The sequence below is a fragment of the Borostomias antarcticus genome (genome assembly GCF_949987555.1).
Source record: "Borostomias antarcticus genome assembly, chromosome: 2".
NCBI classification, from domain to species: domain Eukaryota; kingdom Metazoa; phylum Chordata; class Actinopteri; order Stomiiformes; family Stomiidae; genus Borostomias; species Borostomias antarcticus.
The window spans coordinates 9,032,211-9,051,396 of NC_140235.1; the positions used below are offsets into that span (position 1 = coordinate 9,032,211).

The following is a 19,186-nucleotide window of genomic DNA, read 5'->3' on the forward strand; positions in this document are numbered from 1 at the left end:
CATGTGTGCTCAACACTTGTCTTGACATTGGTGTACTGCTCTATTTTGGTTCTGTCATGTTGCTCTATCTTCCTTTGGATTGAATTAAAAACACACAAATTAACACCACAGTATAGTACTTTGTTAGTACAGCTCTAAGATGAAAGTAAAATTAAACAATCTCAATGAAGACTGATGATAATTGATTGCGCTTAAGTCTTAATTACCATACACGGTTCATGTTGGTATCCTGACCTCCATTGCTGCGTGACTGGTCTGGTTCCAATTTTATTTCTGCTGCACACAGAGACTTTAACAACAGATTAACAAATTCCTTATTCAATAGTACAATTGTATAACAACAGTGTAATATAACAATGTGTTCAATTTATCATATAGTCATTGATTTACTCTCCACATTCCTTTCTCTCATTATTTCCTGGTGATAATAGTGAGTAAAAATCGACTGATTATGATTTGGACAGTTCAATTAAAAATTTCAAAAATATAAATTATTCTAGCAACAATTCAGCTTATAAAACTAACACTATTATTCTAAAAAACATTCTATACCTATTTCTAATATTTTACATCTATTTCCTTATTAAAAAATATAAATTATACTAAACAATGTCTTGCCCTGCTTTTTAACACTACCCTGGCTAAGAGCAAACACTAATTGGGACAATGTTTTTATTAAAAGAATGATTTTATAATTCTCTTTGCTAAATGACTTTGCAGAAGATAAAATATTACTAATTTCTTCCCCTGCAGGGCACTAGATTTCCAATGAGACTTTCGCTTGGGATAGTTAGTCTAGAATATAATTTAGCAAATAGTATTTACTCTCTCTTCCTTGCCCTCATGTACACACTAGTCTTTTCTTTGTCCCGCCTATGCCACTGAGTTTAAATAGTTCACTTAATTACTGTTTCTTGCTTTCCCTATAACTCAAATAAGTCATACCTTCCCATTAGGGATAGGTAATAGTCACTACAGTCGTCACTATAGTCACTACGCTTCCCCTATTACTTTTTAACAGTAAATTCCAGTCAGGTTAAGCTTGTTACTTGGTTAATTGGCTACTCACTCACAGCTCACCTGATCCTCTCTTCAGTGTAGTCTTGATGGTTAGTCTCCAGCTCTCGGACGTCAGGTCACGATGGACAATACAATCCCATCGTAGAACGGACCTTGGCTCCAGAGCACCTCACAAGTTAGTTCAGTCAGTTATTAGATTGTATGTCAATAGAAATATTTCTCTCCAGTGGAGATAACATTTCTTGTGTACTCATGTAGTATTCGCTTGACCCAATGGCTGGTTCACCATGGCCGCTCTGTCCATCCTGCAGGTAAAAATACACTTCACAGATGTTAACCAGCTACGTCGTATTATTAAAGGTTTGATCAGAAACCTTAAGCACGTGCCTTCCTACGAGCCTGCAAGATGGAAGACGTGGAGCGGTGGCACCCAGGCGATTAACCAATTAATCACTGGGTCAGTTATTTATCTTAAATCTGCGCGCCATTCACCACCGGTGACGGCGTTGGCCCAATCAAACCACGTTGGTAGACGCACAGGAATCGATTCTCCTTCACGACTTCGTCTCTCCTTACTCTTCACGACTTCATCTCTCCTTACTCTGGAACAATACTCTTAGGAAGTCATATTATTGTTATGTTGTACACACATTACAGCAATATTTCCCTCAGTAGTCTATTGTTCTGTAGATTCTGATCGCTTGATATTGTTACGTTACTTCATACACGTTACAGTGCCAATTCTTAAACGCTACTATATATACCTGTTGTGGCCACTGAGTGTCTTCCAGCTGTGCTGGGGGGGGGTATACTTTTTCCTTCATGGTTCATGACAACCAAGCCATCTACAAAATGTACTGCAGACCACCAGGTAAGCTGATGACCTGTCCTCCCCATTCTTTCTCAGGACAATAGGTGTCCCGAGCGTCTGGGGAGACAAGCACCATTATTGCAGACAGTACTCAGTCCTCATTAGCAAGTTCCCTATTCTTTTAAATAATATATATATATATATATATATTCAAGGTATTTCAAATTGCAGTTTCAATAGTTTAATATCATAATTTGATAACAACTAATCAGTTTTGGCTTAATTCAATATTATTCTCCAGCCTGTGGGATACTGTAGTTTTGAAAGAGAGAGGGAGAGACAGAGGGAGAGACAGAGAGAGAGAGGTGGGGGGCCGCCTGCCTGGGCCTGTGCTATTAATAGATTCTTGGTGCCTTAAGAATTGTGTGTAACTTTCCCAACCGACGCACACACACACGGCGGATTCCTGCTCCAGCCTCTCACCCTCATCTCAAGCAGTCAGAGCGACTCCCAAAAGCGTTATAATAGCACTTTACTCAGATGGCTCGGTTGTTAGTACATGAGTAAGTTTCAGCACATTAGCATAGCTGTAGCGCTTAGCATTTTAAGCATCGTTACAGTTATTTTTATGACATGCATACACATTATTGCACCATTCCTTTTTAGTCGTCACTCGCTTTTTCTGGTTTTTCCTGACACTTTTCAACTACAATCATTTTCTGGAATCTGCCATAACCACAATCTTACTGTTGTTCTCGAATTTCGTGTCCTGGTGTTTTTATCCGTAAGATTGTGGCTAAAACTGTCAATTAGGTACGGTACCGGTACATTATTTACGACCGAATGACTTCTCAATTGTTTTTCCATGAAATCAGCGCCTTTTTCTCACACATTCCATTACTCTAACCTTGGAATCGTGTATTTTCCACTTAAGCTGCCAAGGAGATACGCCTAAATTCTGCAGTGATTATTATCAGCATATCCAACGAGATATAGTCACTTATTCACTGAAACCTTTTAGAATTTTAACTTTGGCGCAGGGAACGAAACCCGCCAGCATCGCCAACTCCTAGGTCATCAATTCATTCCCTCGTTTCTATCTGGCGCCTGTTATCACATTCACTTCTGAGGAACTAAACTAAATCCACACATTTCCAAATCTATCGAATTTCTGGGAAATAGCACTGACTGGCGGTCTGATGCTCAATCATACAACTTTAAGCATCATTTTCCTGTTAGGTTCCAGTGACAATTTTTAAACATATTAATTGAAAAACTCATGCACATTCTCACACAGCTTACATCTGGCATTTTTCTCATTCAACATTCATTGACCCTTCAATTAATTAGTTCCATATATCAGGTTCTTTTGACTGAATAAGCATTCTTATACTTGACTCTTGATTTAGCTCATTAAAGCAGATGGCCTATACATTGTTATTTTGTGCGCTGTTTGCATAGGTAAAATACTTCTTCTGCGCCTCTATCAGAGTTTTCAGTTGTAATAATAGCTTATGATATTAACAATCCTTGTCGACAACGCCATTTTGATGTTGGGGAACCTTGATTAAAACCTTACTGGTCAATGAATCGTTGAGAAGAGAAATCTTTCTGGTGTTTATTCATCATAATAAGCATGTATCAAAAACACAATACATCAACCACGCTTTAGGCATTGGTTCAATATAGATTTCAGACATAGCTTAGTTCAACACAGTTACGTAACAGGATTAGACAATGTAACATACCGTGAACAGATGAGCAGATGTTGACAACAGGTGGAGCTAGCATGTTGACATGCTAGCTTGCTAAGCTAAGCTAAAGCCAGCGTAACATAGCCTAAGCAACAGAGCTATGAGGTTGAGCGCCCGGTTCCATTCCCGTGGGTCAACCTTTATACTGTTCAGTGGGGGGCTTAATATAGGCTGGTCACCTGACCATTCTTTAGTTATGGTGAGGAGCAGTGATGGAACATAACCTAGTTCAAGATTAGACTCTGCTAGGGAACTTATCCATATCTAATTATCTGATTACCCAATCCTACAGCTGCTGTTGACGGTTCTTTGCTGACCGCATGGTCAATTGAGACCTCTCTGACCTTTCCTGATCTGCTAACACCTTTAGCAATGATCTAAATATAATTTGGTACAGAGAGTCACTGTAGCCTGATATAGCTTTTATATGACAGCGAATGAGATCACTGAAACGTGGCATTCTGTGTCAAAAACCCTTACAGAAAACTACATCACACCTAATTGAGGTGAAAATGGCCAAGGGACATGTAACCAAATATTAGCATTGCTGTATGTATATTTTTGACCCAGTAGATCTGGTGACATTTTCAGTAGACCCATAATAAATTCATAAAAGAACCAAACTGACAAAGTAGTACAGTATGTGCTCCAATCCCTCCATCACAGAAAAATAACAGTTGTAGAAATTATTGGAAACTCAAGACTGCCATGATATACATGTGCTTTACAAGTGTATGTAAACTTTGAACCTCAACTGTACAATTCCCAGACTGTAGTGGTCCATAAAGTATTTCATAAAGAAGTACTCCTATCCCACACATGATTAGACTAACTTATTTTCCGCACACTAACGAGTTTAGAAAATGAAGAGGTAACCATGTGAACAGGCCTTTTATTTGTTTCATCATGCCTCTCTCGTGTTCAGATGCAGTGGACGATCAGCACAGAGAAGGCCGAGCCCATGGCCAGCCCCAAGGTCAGGAAGAAGGACATGACCACGCCGGTGGCCTCGGCCAGATCTCTGGCCACCACCTTGGGCCCGTAGATCATGGGCAGGGTGCCCAGGTACCCGTTTGAGATGCCCAGCAGGCAGATGAAGACCACAGGAAAGAGGTCGTGGTTGAAGACCACCGTGTGGACGTGGTCTCTGGGCTGGTAGTTGCAGAACATGAGCAGCGGGACCAGGACGCTGCGCAACACCACCAAGAAAGGGAGCCACCTGCTGGTGGGCCCGGGCACCTGCAGCCAGGCCGTGGCCTGCCGCCCGCAGAAGTCCGCAACATTGTAGAGGAAGAAACTGGTGAGGGGCACGAAGTAGGTGGTGGTCCAGGGGCTTCCCGAGTCCTTGTCCACCGACTGGATGCCCGAGGAAACAGCAGGGAATACCATGATGGACACGTTGAAGACATAGAAGACGCAGAGACCCAGCACCCAGGTTTTCCTCAGGATGGGCTGCAGGGGGGGCACCGAGCTTGCCGGCGCCCCGGGCCCACCCCCCTCGACCTGGGGCATGGATCCCTCGGGAAGAGCCCCCAGGCCGGGACACTTCGCTGCCAGCATGTAGTGCCTGGAAGAGATAAGGAAAAACTAGTGTGAGTATGAGCTCATTTAATACACAGGTTGTGCAGTTAAAAAGGAAAACATTCTGTTGTACAATTTCTTTGCTGATATTGATGTTGTAACGCTGCATTGAGGTGAAGGCCAATGTTCTACAAAATGGGTTTGGATAAAGCTGCTCACATCAACAGAAACAGAGTTGGGCTGTGTTGGCTTTTGATGTCTCTCTTGATGATGTTTCTTGTCCGTTAGTCTGCGTTGTGTTTATAAGTTCAATAAAGAGGTGCAGCATCACCCAACTATAACCACAATCTTAATTGTCTTTCTTATGATGAGGAATGACTGAAGAATTCACTCTAACACGGGATATGAAGCGGTGACCGATACAAGGGTTATTACAGAAGTTCAGTTCAAGTCCAATAGACACTTTCAGCCTGGTCTAAGTGCCCTCTCTGCCTGCCTGCCTGTGTGGCTGCACTCCAAATCAGCTCCAAGGCCGTAGCGTTAGGCTTAAGTCTCCTTCCTGCCTCCTCTGTGTAACAGCTAAGTTACTAGATAAAGGGCACAGAGGGCACCGTCCTACCCCCCAGAGATATCCCAAGTGAGGCCTTGTGAGATAGGGCCCCGTCATCCGTGGCACCTACATACCCATCTATCCAGACTAATTTATGTTCGACGGGTGGTCATTCTGCTGGGCTGGACTTTTGAGACCCTTTGAGAAGAGTAACTCCCTAGTTTCTGTGGAAATGCCTTTCCCTGCTGGGGCATTCAAGAGTGACCCTTCCTGCACTCAAGAGTAACCCTTACTGACCCTTCCGACAATAGGCCTCTGCAGCACACACAGGCAGCCATCTTATCTCTCTAGCTCACAATGTCTCTAGTACAAGGCAACATATATGATTGGATGTTACAGCACATTTCTCTTAAAACTTATCAGCTGTAATCACACAGAGTTTCAGTCTAGTGGAATAGTTTCGGGAAGCTGCTATTTTCAACCAACTGTGGTTTTGGTGGACGAAACTCACCAAGTCACTACAGTCACACTTCCCCGTTTTGTCTTCTACCCTCTACCCCCACTAATCTCCCTCTGGCTGAGATTGAGTAATAGAGGAGGAATGCATACGATCATGTCATGTGCGTTTGTGTGTGTGATGGATGTGTGAGAGTATGTGTGTGTGTGTGGGTGTGTGTGTGTGCGTGCATGTGTGTGTGTGTGTGTGTATGCGTGTGAGTATGTGTGAGTGTCTGTGTGTGATACTGACCGTGAGTAATCCAGCTTGGGTAATATAAGGTAGAACATGATGCAGAGGAGAATGAAGAAGTCAGCTGTCAGGAAGAAGGCTAGGGCGCTGTCTGTCACATCCTTGGCAGCTGCCAGGTCCACCACGGATGCCACGGCGCTCAGGGTGCCCCCCATAGCCTGGCCTGGCACAGAAGGACGGTAATGGGGAGGGTTTGCTACATTGATCTCTAGGGTTGGGCTATGACATGGTTTACATACAACAGATTAGACGGTTATAAGCAGGTATAGAGTGAAATTCGTTGTCAGTTTGGGAAGTTGTATGGTTCCGAGATGTCCGTTTCAAGATTTTGTCACGTCAAATCTCATGGAAATACAGCTGATGTATGTGAACCCGGTTTTACAGGTGAGGTACTACTGTGCAAATACAAAAACCCTCAAAGGGAACTCAACTTTTTCCATTGATCAATGTAAACAAAAGAAACACCATCTGTGTGGTACCTGAAATGAGCGCCTGAGATATTCTCATGGGGTAGTGTCCGCTGATGCCAAACACACTGCCAGAGAACAGGTTGGAGGCTCCGCTGACCACAGCCACGCTGGCCAGAGTCCCGGCAAAGAACTGGCCGGTGTACCCAGACACGTCGATCTTCACCATCACAGTGGTCACGATGAACACCACCAGGATGATGACCAGAGAGGACAGGATCCGCACGTCGGGGGACAACCTGGTAAAACACAGTCGCGCGCGCGCACACACACTTTAGTAACGTAGCTGTGAACGCTGTGCTATAAAGTACTTAATTTGCACCTTTGCCAAGAGGCAGTCATTTATCTTCTATTGTCTTTTTAGTCAACTGCCATCTAATCTGGGTCATAAAATGAGTCATGGAGCTGCAGTAATGGGATGGCTGGGACTGGCCCATGAAAAAAGCTCAAAAGGTGAAGTAGGGTTGTTGAAATGTGTTGTTTCTGATACTCAATTCATTCAGGATTGATTGCTTGGCTCCCTGTAGCAGCTCACATCCAGTTTAAAACACTGGTACTAGCCTACAGGGCAATGAAGGGAACAGCTCCCACCTACTTCCAAGCCATGGCCAAACCCCACACCGCCTCCCGACTACTACGCTCTGCTACCGTGACTGGTTGCCCCATCACTCCAAGGCCCCTGTGGTCGATCGACACGGTCACATTTTTTTTCTGTCCTGGTCCCGCAGTGGTGAAATGAACTGCCCACTGACATCAGGACAGCAGAGTTGCTGCCCATCTTTTGCCGCAGGCTCAAAACTCACCTCTTCACAAAGTACTACCACAATCCTCCATCTTAAGCACCTACTGTATGTTTGCTATTCTTGCACTTTGCCTTCAGCACTAGATTATGCTTTTAGTCACTTGTTTTAGAAAAGAGATGCACTTGTGAGTTCTGGCAAGTAGTAGTACACTGACGTTTTCTTGTTAAATGCAATTATAAGTTGCTTTGGATAAAAGCTTCAGCTAAATGACTAATGTAAATTTAATGTAATTAATTTGATTAAGCCTTGGCAACTGGTCACCACGTGCTGAACAGAATGTTATTCATATTTGGACAGATGTTATCCATGTGTAACGGGATACTGTCTCTAGACATGATCTGTGACAAGCTCTGATGTTCCAAGGGGATATACAAACATTCCCTGAGGAGTCTCCCTCCAAGCTCCTAGCAGGTGACATGGAGAGGATCAAATCAAATCAAACTATTTGTAAAGCGCATTTCATACACAGAGGCAACATAATGCACATTGCATACACAGAGGCAACACAAGGATCTGTGTCGGAACCACGCAGGCTGACTACGGGGGTTCCACCATGTTCAGTTCTGGGTCCTATTATTTTTTCCCTACACAACATATTTGCTCACATGGTTTTTCCTACCATTGTTATGCTGATGACACCGAGCTGGTCTGCTCGCTGCACACAAGCAGAGGCACCCGTTCGGCTGGAGGCACACGTTCCCATGGAGGCACGCGTTCGGTGTAATTAATAGACCTTTCCTGTTCAGGCGGCAGGTTCCACCCCCCTTAGTTACTGTTGCTATGCCCCACAAGCTAAGTTTATAAAATGTCTCCTGAACAGCACATACCTGATGATTCTCTCAAGGATTCCTGACAATATGTAATAAGTATGTTATTTGTCAAATGCCACTACTTTGTTTAAGAGTTCTACCTTAAGGCCTGAAATATTTTACACAAGGATCCATGAGATTTAGATTTCAGACGATGCAGGTGACAACGTAGTTTAACATGTTTTTGAAAGATTTCTCAAGGTGCCCATCCACATCCATTGTATGACCAAAACGGTGGTAGAGCAATTATCAGACTTTCTCAAAAGTGATAGTTTTGTCAACGTTTTGATCTGAACCATTGTATATGATTAAGTAACCTTAAAACAGGGCTAAACATGCATTTTCCCTTTACTACTCCTTTAAATGCTACATGTAGGTGCGGATGCCTCACAAACTCGAGATTGAAACTCATCAGGATAAAATTGTGGAGGCTTACTGCACATGTAAAGCAGGGTGAGTAAGTCAGTGGCATCCATTCAATAAAGCTGTGAGAATTAACTGTTAACTACGGCTAATTATCTACTGTACATCAAGCACCTAACGTTATTAGCTTTGTAGCTTTTTGTGTCAGCGCTGCGGTTAACTGATGTGTGGCGGGAGGTGTGGAGTATCGTACAGTACTGCTTGTTTTCTTATAACATTATGGTACAGCAGCCTGTAGGCTGTTTTTCTGTTTTAAGAGACTTTTTCTTCAAACTAATGTTTTATCTATGAACACAACTCGGGACAAGCTTTGTCCCGAAAACCAACTGTCATTCTTTGCTCACAGTGGTGAAACTCACCTCTTCGACAAGTAGTACAGTACAGTACCACCTTGACCCTTCCTCTTAGCACGTACTGTATTTGAATTTATCTGTTTTTGCACATTTAGTTTAACACTAGTTATGCTCTTAGATGCTTGTTTAGAAAGGAGATGCACTTATGACTTCTGGCGACTAGTAGTTCTCTACCTATGTTAAATGCACTTATTGTTACGCTTTGGCTAAGTGTCTGCTAAATGACTAATGTAATTTAATGTAAGCCCAGAACAGACACACTGATTGATGAAGAGATGACAGCTGACATCAAAGAGCATGGAGGCCAATGTCTAGAGTTGACTGGATCCAATTCCTCTCATGTTGTGTTCTAAGGTTCTGATGTCTGTGGAAAACACATCCTACAGAGAGGTGTGTGTTTAATGAGGCTACATAGCTTTGTTTTCCTCCAATGGCATATTTAGCTAGAGGCTGTTGATAAACTACTGATGCTGAATAGGGCACTTAACAAGCATACTGTGTTATTAGCAGTAACTGACCATTAGTACACCCTGAACATCATTATTATTGATCATGTACATGATCAAACTTTAACATTAAACAATTAAACGACTTCATAGTCTGGCTAAGGTCTGATATATTGAGTCAGTGGGAAGTGTGGGTTAATGAGTGTGTGTGCATTTGTGTGTGTGTATGTGTGTGTGTATGTATGTGTGTGTGTGTGTGTGTGTGTGTGTGTAGTGAAGAAGGGAAAACACACCTGTTGACCAGCAGGTAGTTGAGGATGAGACACAGAACAGAGGGCACCGTGGAGGCGATGGCCAGGTAACTCTCAAAGTAATCCTGAGAGGAAGACAAGAGGAAGGAAATACCATAAATGGGCAATCACAGAAGTGAGAGAATAGCAGTGTGTAGGGATAGCAGTCACACTCTGTGATTAGTAATGGTTGGTCTATTAGTTCAGATGGACCATTCAGAATGAGCATAATAACTAGACAATCAACACAGACCATGAAGGCCAACAGACCTGGACTCTTGGACTCCTTTGGACCAGGAGACCTGGACTCCTATGGTCCATAGGAGTCCACTAAACATGTACACACTCAATATTTTAGACTGGTAACATTTTACGCAAATATCGACATTGCAGTTGCCCAGATCAAATATAGATTTGCTGGAATGAGTGAAGTTGCATGGCAATTTGTTTTCTGCTTCCCCATGAACTTTTGCACACAACAGACATGGGTCTGTCAGGGTCTGAATGTTCTTTAGCAGCCCAGAATAAAGACCGTTTGTCAGATGAGTATCCTTTCCAGATCCTGTCCCTTTGACATGCTTTAAAGCCTTCTATAAAGGAAACTGAGCATGGCACAATCAATCACCTTGCCCAAACCCCGCTCATTCACTATTAATAAAGACATATTTTGTATGGATTCATACCTCTGATCCAATTCAGATCCAATTTACGATTCTTCGTATCGTGATGAAGCCATAGCCTAGGCTACTGTGGTCAGATAAACTACTGTAGCACACATTTTATGATTCATGCTGTATCCGGTACAAGGTTAGGTCGGCGTCTGAGATAACCAGACCCCATTCATTTGAATATAAGGATTGGCAATGTGGCATTGCATTATGAAATGTGACATTATGAAATAAAAGTGCCCTGACATAAATAAATGCAGCATTATGAAAAAAATCATTTTGAAATAAATACCTATTTATTTATTGACTCATTTATATACATTTACATTTATTTAAAGATGTATACATTACCTCATTTATTTATTTCTGGATTTATTTCATAGCCATATTTATTAATTTCATGCCATATTATTTATGTCTATATTTATTTAATTTTGGCACATTTGGTATTCCATATAAAAGCTTTAAAAATAAACAAATACCAGTTATAGTTGCACCTTTCAACAAGAGAAGGCTTACCTACCTTATCATACAGGACACAATGCTGAGTATCATATCTGTCACCAGTAATAAATCTGAGGTAAACATTTATACCACCCACTGACTAATCGACTATGAAAAATGTGAGTTGTGCACATCCCTACCCCTTGCCCCTAAGAACAGAGTGTGGGACACCCCTTCAAGACTGATACGTCATCAGTAGGTCCTCTAGTCTAATCTGCCGGTCTACACGGAGCAGTAACAAGTGCAGCAACTTAGTTGATGGACTAGTTAAATTTCAAAATGCAGGAGTGTCATGCACAAATCAGCCTTAAAACAATGTTGTTAGCCAAGTCATCAATATGCCATAGCGATTTTTCGTTAGGCTATGCTTGTTATAAAGAAAAGGTCTATAATTGAAACAACATTAAGCAAAAATAATATGATGGTTATCATCGTTTTTGAATCTTTATTAACGAAGAAAATATTAGGCAACATTTATACTTTTCTTTTGCTCTGAGACCTAGGCTGGCTAGCTCCGAGAACATCTGAGCAAATTTTCAAATCATCTCCATCTTGATAAATTGATCACAGATCTGAAGTTAAAGTACATTACCGCCTAAAAAAATCTTTAAAAAATATTCTGTTACAACAGCAGTAGTCTTTCAGAAATGTGTGGCGTTCTTTTGTTGCTTGCTCATAGCCCTTGGTTTGAAGTGTGGGTCTGAAAAATATCAGGTTTCAAGGGCTATGTAGCCCTCGCCCTAACCTCTACACTTGACACCAGAGGGTACGACCCCACCCCTAAACGTGAATGCACAAAATGAAATCTTAGGGGCAAGTGGTAAGAATTGGGATTCAGCCTTGGTCCACTGGGCGTATACCATCAGTATCGACATCCAGAAGAGGGGGCACTGTATAATTTATATCAAATAAATGCTCTGCCTCAGTGAAGTGCCTATTAAAGACAAGGCAGATTTCATTCTGATCAGAGATCAGTCATTTTTCAATCGAACTTTTATACATGTGGGCAGAGAATTCAAGGTTGTTTTTGTTCACAGTAAATTCACTGTACCCCAGAACTTAAATGGGTTTGAATAAGGGCTAGTAACCAAGTCCAAATAGTAATCAGATTTAGCTTTTCTCACAGCTGCAGTGCATCCATTTCTGAGTCGTCTAAAGGAAAGCCAATGTTGAGTGTGAGCTGAGCGCCTGGCACAAGACCATTATCATTGAATAAAGTTGACAGCTCCTGAGAAAACCAAGGTGCTACTCTATTTTTGATTTGAATCCTATTAAAACAGCCCAACGTAGGCACATTTTTGCAATTTGGCGCCCCCTACAGGTTCAATTTGCACACTGTCATAAAATGGTAAATACTATGCGCGTTCAGTACTGCTGCACACCTGCATTTGTTTACAAGGTGAAACCGGTCTCCAAACACTCACGAGACAACAGAGAACCGTTGATAGCTGGAATAAAAGGGCCTAGTTAGTATAGCTATTCCCAGATATAATGTATGGGATAGCCACAACTAATGTCGGTGTACCGACAGCCTCGTTAGCCCAACTTGCAACAGAACATTTTTTCATTTGCTGCTTTTGATCACAAATCATAGTCTCTCAAAATACTGAAGTTGCATGACGTGGCTTTTATCTTTAGGTCTGCCAGGTAGCTATCGAATGACTCCGCTGCATACAGGAGCGAAATACGTACCGCTCAAAAGTTTTTTTTTTTTTTCCCAACAGGCCGTGATCATCAAACCTCCTAAGGACAACATCAAGTTTGTTTTCCGCATCTGTCCCGAACGTGAAACCGTTGCTTGAACGCCCTCCAGTTAGCATCTACGGGGGTCAGCTCTATGTTCCCACAGCCCAATGGTCCCACAGCCCATTGGTCCCACATTACTAAGACTTTTATTTTTCAAAATTAGACCCAATGGTCCCACAGCCCATTCGTCCCACCTTACTAAGACTTTATTTATTTATTTATTTATTTATTTATTTTAATTAGGCCCAATGGTCCCACAGCCCATTGGTCCCACATTACTAAGACTTACTAAGGCTGGGACCATTGGGCTGTGGGACCATAGAGCTGTGGGACCATTGGGCTGTGGGACCATTGGGCTGTGGGACCATTGGGCTGTGGGACCATTGGGCTGTGGGACCATAGAGCTGTGGGACCATTGGGCTGTGGGAACATAGACACGCTCCCGCATCTACGTTCCCTGTTAGCTTCAACGGACCCAGTGGCTTCATAACATCCATATTTTTTTTATTTAGCCTTTATTTAACCAGGTCCAATCCTGTTGAAATACAAAGACCTCTTTTTCAAGGGAAGCCTGGCCAATACAGCAGCTTAAAAACATAAAGTTGCACAATTAAAACAGACAACACAAAATCACACAATAATAAAACACACAAACTACATGCTAGTCAATAAAGTTAAATAACAGGACTGTCATTAAAACAAGAGCAAGAGTGATACGAAGCAGCTGCCACGTCGCTCTCAGGATTTTTGAATGTTCCAGGAGAAATGAGTTCAGAGTGCTCTGGAGTGAGTTCCAAGCGGCAGGTGCAGCATGCATAAAAGAGTGCTTGCCGAATTCAGTGAGAACTTTAGGAACATTAAGTTCCTAATAAGTGCTCCGGGTTCTGGAAATATAACCGCATAAAATGAGGACGAAAACCTAAAATGGCTTTGTAAATAAAAGTGTGCCAATGTAAAAGACGGCGTGCAGCCAGCGAGGGCCACTCAACTCTAGCGTATAGGGTACAGTGGTGGGTGAGGGCTCTACAGCATGTGACAAATCTCAGGACACTGTGATATACAGAGTCCAGGGATTGCAGACAATTCATATATAGAATATCGCCATAATCAAGCACTGGGAGAAAGGTGGCAGCAACCAACTTTTTCCAAGCAGCACGTGAAAAACAAGTCCTATGGCGATAAAAGAAACCCAGTCTCAGCTTTAATTTTTTCACCGGGTTTTCTATATGAGATCTAAAGGAAAGCCCATCATCAATTAAAATTCCAAGGTACTTATAGCAAGGCACTAATTCGATCACATTCCCTTGTTAAGAGAACACTCTGGGAGGGGGCTCAGGTATCTTCCTACCATTTGAAAAAATAATTAATTTAGTTTTAGAAACGTTTAAAACAAGTTTTAAATCAATGAGCTGACGTTCCACAAGGTGAAAAGCAGTCTGTAAGTAGCCAAGGGCCTCGACAAGGGTGGAACCACTCAGTATATGACAGCATCATCAGTGTAGAACTGAAATTTAGCATCAGGGACAAGTGCATCCACATAGATACTGAACAAAAGTGGACCCAAACTGAGCCCTGGGGCACACCAAAAGAAACATTTCAAATTGAGGATGAGTTGCCCTCAAAGTAGGTACATTGCATTCTGTCGGAAAGATAATTTGTAACCCAGTCAACTGCCTGCTTGGACAAACTAATAACCAACAGTCGTTGTCTCAAGATGGCGTGGCCCACTGTGTCAAAGGCCTTGGAGAGGTCAACAAAGAGGGCTGTGCAGATTTTTTTGTTATCCAGTGATTCTATTATATCATTTGTGACTTTGAAGGAGGTTGTGATGGTGCCATGTTGTTTTCTGAAGCCGGATTGATATGAAGAGAGGATATTGTTAGTATGGAGAAAGTCCTTCAACTGCTACATTTGCTAACCTTTCAAGGACCTTTGACAAAATCAATAAGGGTGGAGATTACCACTAACTTCCTTAAGGTAACTTGAAGCACCACTCTGCCAGTCAAGATTAAAGTCGCCCATCACAATCATCTCAGAATAAAAATACAGAGAGTCATTCTACAATTTTATCAATATCAACAGAAGGGAGTCAGTAAACACCAATCACAAATACTGAGTTACTAGGCCCCAGATCAACCCCCAAAACATACAAACATATTTTGGAACAGTGATAGCATATACAGAACAGAAAGACAAGTTTTTGCATAAATAGCCACTCCACCTCCCCTACCGACTCTATCTATACAGTAAATTATATTGCTGCAGGGCTACAGAGGAGTCACTATCAGATGTCTTTAGCCAGGACTCGTAGCAAAATATCTAGATCAGCCTGTGAAACCAGAATTTTCAGATGGTCTAATTTTTGTTGCTGAAGGAGACTTATGTTCATATGAATCAGTCCAGGGCCCTTCCTTTCCCTAAAGGCGCAGAGGAGAGATGAGAGATGTCTCTTCTGATCATTTTTAGCGAAAATGCTTCTTAGACAAATATCCTAATTTTATTGGTAGTCAGAAACGGGGTTGGAAAGCAAAAAAAGGTGCAAGATAACGTTTATATACCGTAAATAAATAGAAAATCAATTTCGAATACTGTTAGTTTTGACCGGGCTCAGCCATCTTACTTCTTTGTGACGCATCAACGCACGTTTTGCAAGTTGACGTATTTACGTAGTCGATGACGTTGACGCGTCGCCCCAGCCCTAACACACAGATACAGACACACACACACACACAATACGCCCATACTCACGCTAAGATCGGAGCGGGGCTCTTCATGTCCTGCAAGGTCAGAGGCGTTGCTCAGCTTGTAAAGCCAGTACTGCTTGGCCGTGATGAAGAAGTTCCACGGCAGCAGGGAGCTGATTCCCATCAGGAAGAAGATGGCGTACACCAGGCAGTAGGAGTCCTCCGGGCTGCGGCGGGCAGCCAGTGACCCTGACGGATGTTTAGGCAGAAGGGGGGCCCTGTCCACGTCGGTGGCCTGGCCTTCGGACTCCTCTGACATGTTGGAGTGGACGGCAGCAGTGGACACGTAGGAGGAGTTGACACTGGCCTGCAGGGGCTCTTTCTCATCCATCATCTGACAACACAGACAGGGAGAGGACAGAGATGCTGAGGGGCAGACAGGGAGGACAACACAGGCAGGGAAGACAACAGAGGGACAGACAGGGAGGACAATAGACAGGGAGACAAACGGGGTGGACAGGAAGAGGACAACACAGAGGGAAAGACAGGGAGGACAACACGGACAGGGAGGACAGACAGAAAGGACAACACGGATGGAGGGACAGACAGGGAGACAAATGGGAGGGAGAGAGTGGTAGGGTAGAAGGGGGAGAGACGGCCAAAGGGAGGGAGAAACAGGAAAACACCAGGACTGTGAGGAATACAGTAGGCTGACAGGGTGAAAAGCAACAAAAAAAAGACTTGGGGTTAAAAACATCTTTCGACATGAGGCCTATGTGACCACTTTGAGCACCTTTTCTATACAATAGACAACAACTCCAGACTACTTGTACCAACGCCTGATAACATTTCAACAAATGAACACCTTGCCTATATGATAGACAATAACAATTGACTCTTGCCTATACAATAGAAAACATCTGACTGTACAACTGTATACTTGTTATTAATTACACTGCCTATATCACGGACACAGTCAGTCATCAATGATTGGATGGGATAAGTAGTTGAGGATCAAATTGATAGACTGCTAGACTATGGATAGTAAATTACTGATAAGTTACTGTAAGGACAAGCGTTGACAAGAATTCCAATATGTATAGAATGCACCGCACTCCTCACGGGACACACACCTTATACAGTACACACTCACATACACATTACACTCTGCACACTGACTGTATACACTGACTGCATTACTTTTTGTATTGTTCATTTTCTTAGCTTATCTTACCTTACCTTTTTGGCACTAGCATTTTGTACTCTTTGCACTGTCCTGTTTTTGCACTGTCCTGTCTTGTCCCTGCACCCTGTCCAATGTTGTCCAATTTTGTCTCCATGTTATGCACCGCGATCGAAAGCAAATTCTTAGTACGTTGAAAAACTGCATGGCAATAAAACAAATTCTGATTCTGTACTTGTTATACATAGAATAGAAAGTGTATTATTGCTATGTTTTCTAAAGAAGAAAACGCAGCTAGCATCATCAACATACACACACGTACTTACTGTACCAGGAGGTGTGCTTCTCTGGGCCTCTACCTCTGACTGAGAGTCATGCTGCTACTGGGGGTTAGGAGGACATCTCCTGGGTGATCTGGTGAGCGACGGGGGGTCATACCAAGCTGCACATGCCCAGACAGGAGAGAGAAAGAGAGAAGTCACACAGACATACAGCACACACTCAAGAAACAGGAGTGAAAAGTCACAGACGAAGCAGATGGAATGGAGAGAGAGAGAGAGCGAGAGAGGAGGTGAGAGAAGGTCGTTTGACTTGCTAATTCATCAAGTTGAGAGTGTGTGTGAGATACAAACGTGTTGGACCACACTCTTTACCATGGAACCTACAGTAAGCAAGTTTCTCGCTCATATGACCATGTGACAGGTGACCTCTTTGAGCATCATACGATGGAGGCTAAGATCAAACGCACATTGCCACCTCCAAGACACTAGACATATCTCGACAAGGGCATCTTTTACACAGAGTGAAAGAGAGCAATGTCACAGTGAGAGCTGAATAAGTCATTGTGTGGTAAACAAATCAACAATGGCTCCCTGTGTTTCAGATGTGCTGGAATGTGAACTCCTGGTCTCCTACTCTCCACCTTAGCTGCATCATTAAGTCCGGGGGCCTCTTTACACCACAACTGTAAAAGTGCTGTGGGTGTGTCTTTAATTAATGGTGTCTGACTCAATGCCACAATTTGTAATCTCCCCTTGGATGGGTCTGTGAAACAGGGTGTCATAGCAGCATGAGACATTCCTTTGCAGGCTGTGGGCTAGGGTGTCCCCGGGTGATACCACTGACTCACTCCTCCATTATATAAGATCACAGCATGCCAGTCACACAGATAATCTACTCTAATGTAGCTCAGCACATGCGTTGGCTGACCAGCTATTCATCAAAACATGGTCCGTCTCAATCTATATAAAGACATGGGGCTTTCAATTGGTTTTGAAGTAGACAAGCTGCAAATTAATGGACACTATGTGTGCAGTCCAGTCGAAGATTGATCTGTGAAGGTCCACTAAGTGTGACACTGTTACGGTAGCAGATCAGAGATGTCACAAGACTGGTCCCTGGCCTGATATAGACTTGTATTGTTGCTCAACATTAGTTTTGGTACCTCTTCTGGGCAAGCCAAAGACGGCACACTCAGACGCTTAAAGAGCTGATCTTGCATTCGAAAGCATCATGTGTTGGTGGAGGTGGCGGTGAAGCTTCAAAGCACCACCACCACCACCACCACAGAAGAAGACTACCTCGAAAAAATAATTTCACTAGGACAGAACGCGTCTAAATAAGTTATTGGTAGCGCCGAGGCTTCAAAACCCAGCATTTGTTTAAATAGACCCTTTTGCTTATGCAAGTGAAGTTTCGTGTTTATCTGACACTTGTAAATATGAGCGCCTCTCCTAAATATGCATTTACAAACACCGATTTATTTTGACGGCGAAGTGAATGGAGCAGAAAAGGACTGTTGTCTGGCAAGAGCGAGCGTAATGCGACAACAGGACTGAGAAGGGCTACCCGCACAGGTATGCATCAGTGCCTGTTTAGACAGAATATTGTTAAATTTCACATATTTGTTACAAAACGCTCTAGGCTATTGTGTACAACTTCGAAGGCTTTCCAGGTAACCTATCAAGCAGCCGTGCATTTACAATCACCGCGACACATAGGCTACATTGTTACAATGTTTCTCTTCATGTTCAACTGGCAGCTGCATCTCAGACGCGGTTAGCTATGGCGTTTGTGTTTTCAGTCCCCTGTATCAAAAATTGTTCTGCGTGTAATGAGGATGTTTGAAGTCTATAAAGAAAGATCTACTCACCTATTCAGCGCTTGTTTTACAAAACTATTGATAAATACAAAGGCACGTAGTGTCACTAATATCAGTGACTTGTCGACGTCTCCAACTGATCTACAGAGGATTCTCCTAGTTAAATTCATTAATCGCTCCTCCCACTCACTCATCTCTCTTGCTGACCTGACAGACCAGAGTAGCACATCCCAGAGTACTCGAAAATATAACGACTTGGCGTCACCAGACCAATGTGAGTTGAGGATGTATAATTTATAAAATAG

General features: G+C 42.8%; 1 protein-coding gene across 3 annotated transcripts; it reads right to left on the reverse strand.

Annotated features, from left to right (window-relative positions):
* Positions 1-3,448: 3,448 nt before the first annotated feature.
* Positions 3,449-19,030, reverse strand: LOC311324852 (equilibrative nucleoside transporter 3-like). 3 transcript variants are annotated; one of them, XM_084457449.1, is made up of 7 exons: positions 18,933-19,030; positions 17,140-17,222; positions 15,662-15,991; positions 9,999-10,081; positions 6,884-7,110; positions 6,405-6,567; positions 3,449-5,152 (listed from the first exon to the last, which is right to left on the reverse strand). In XM_084457449.1, the coding sequence occupies exons 3-7, from the start codon at positions 15,989-15,991 to the stop codon at positions 4,507-4,509; spliced, it is 1,449 nt and encodes a 482-aa protein (XP_084313575.1). In that variant the 5' UTR covers positions 17,140-17,222; positions 18,933-19,030; the 3' UTR covers positions 3,449-4,506. The 3 variants fall into 3 exon arrangements, with proteins under 3 accessions (XP_084313575.1, XP_084313574.1, XP_084313573.1); XM_084457448.1 differs by having other exon boundaries at positions 17,107-17,222; XM_084457447.1 differs by having other exon boundaries at positions 15,662-16,023; positions 17,107-17,222.
* Between the last annotated feature and the right edge of the window lie 156 nt (positions 19,031-19,186).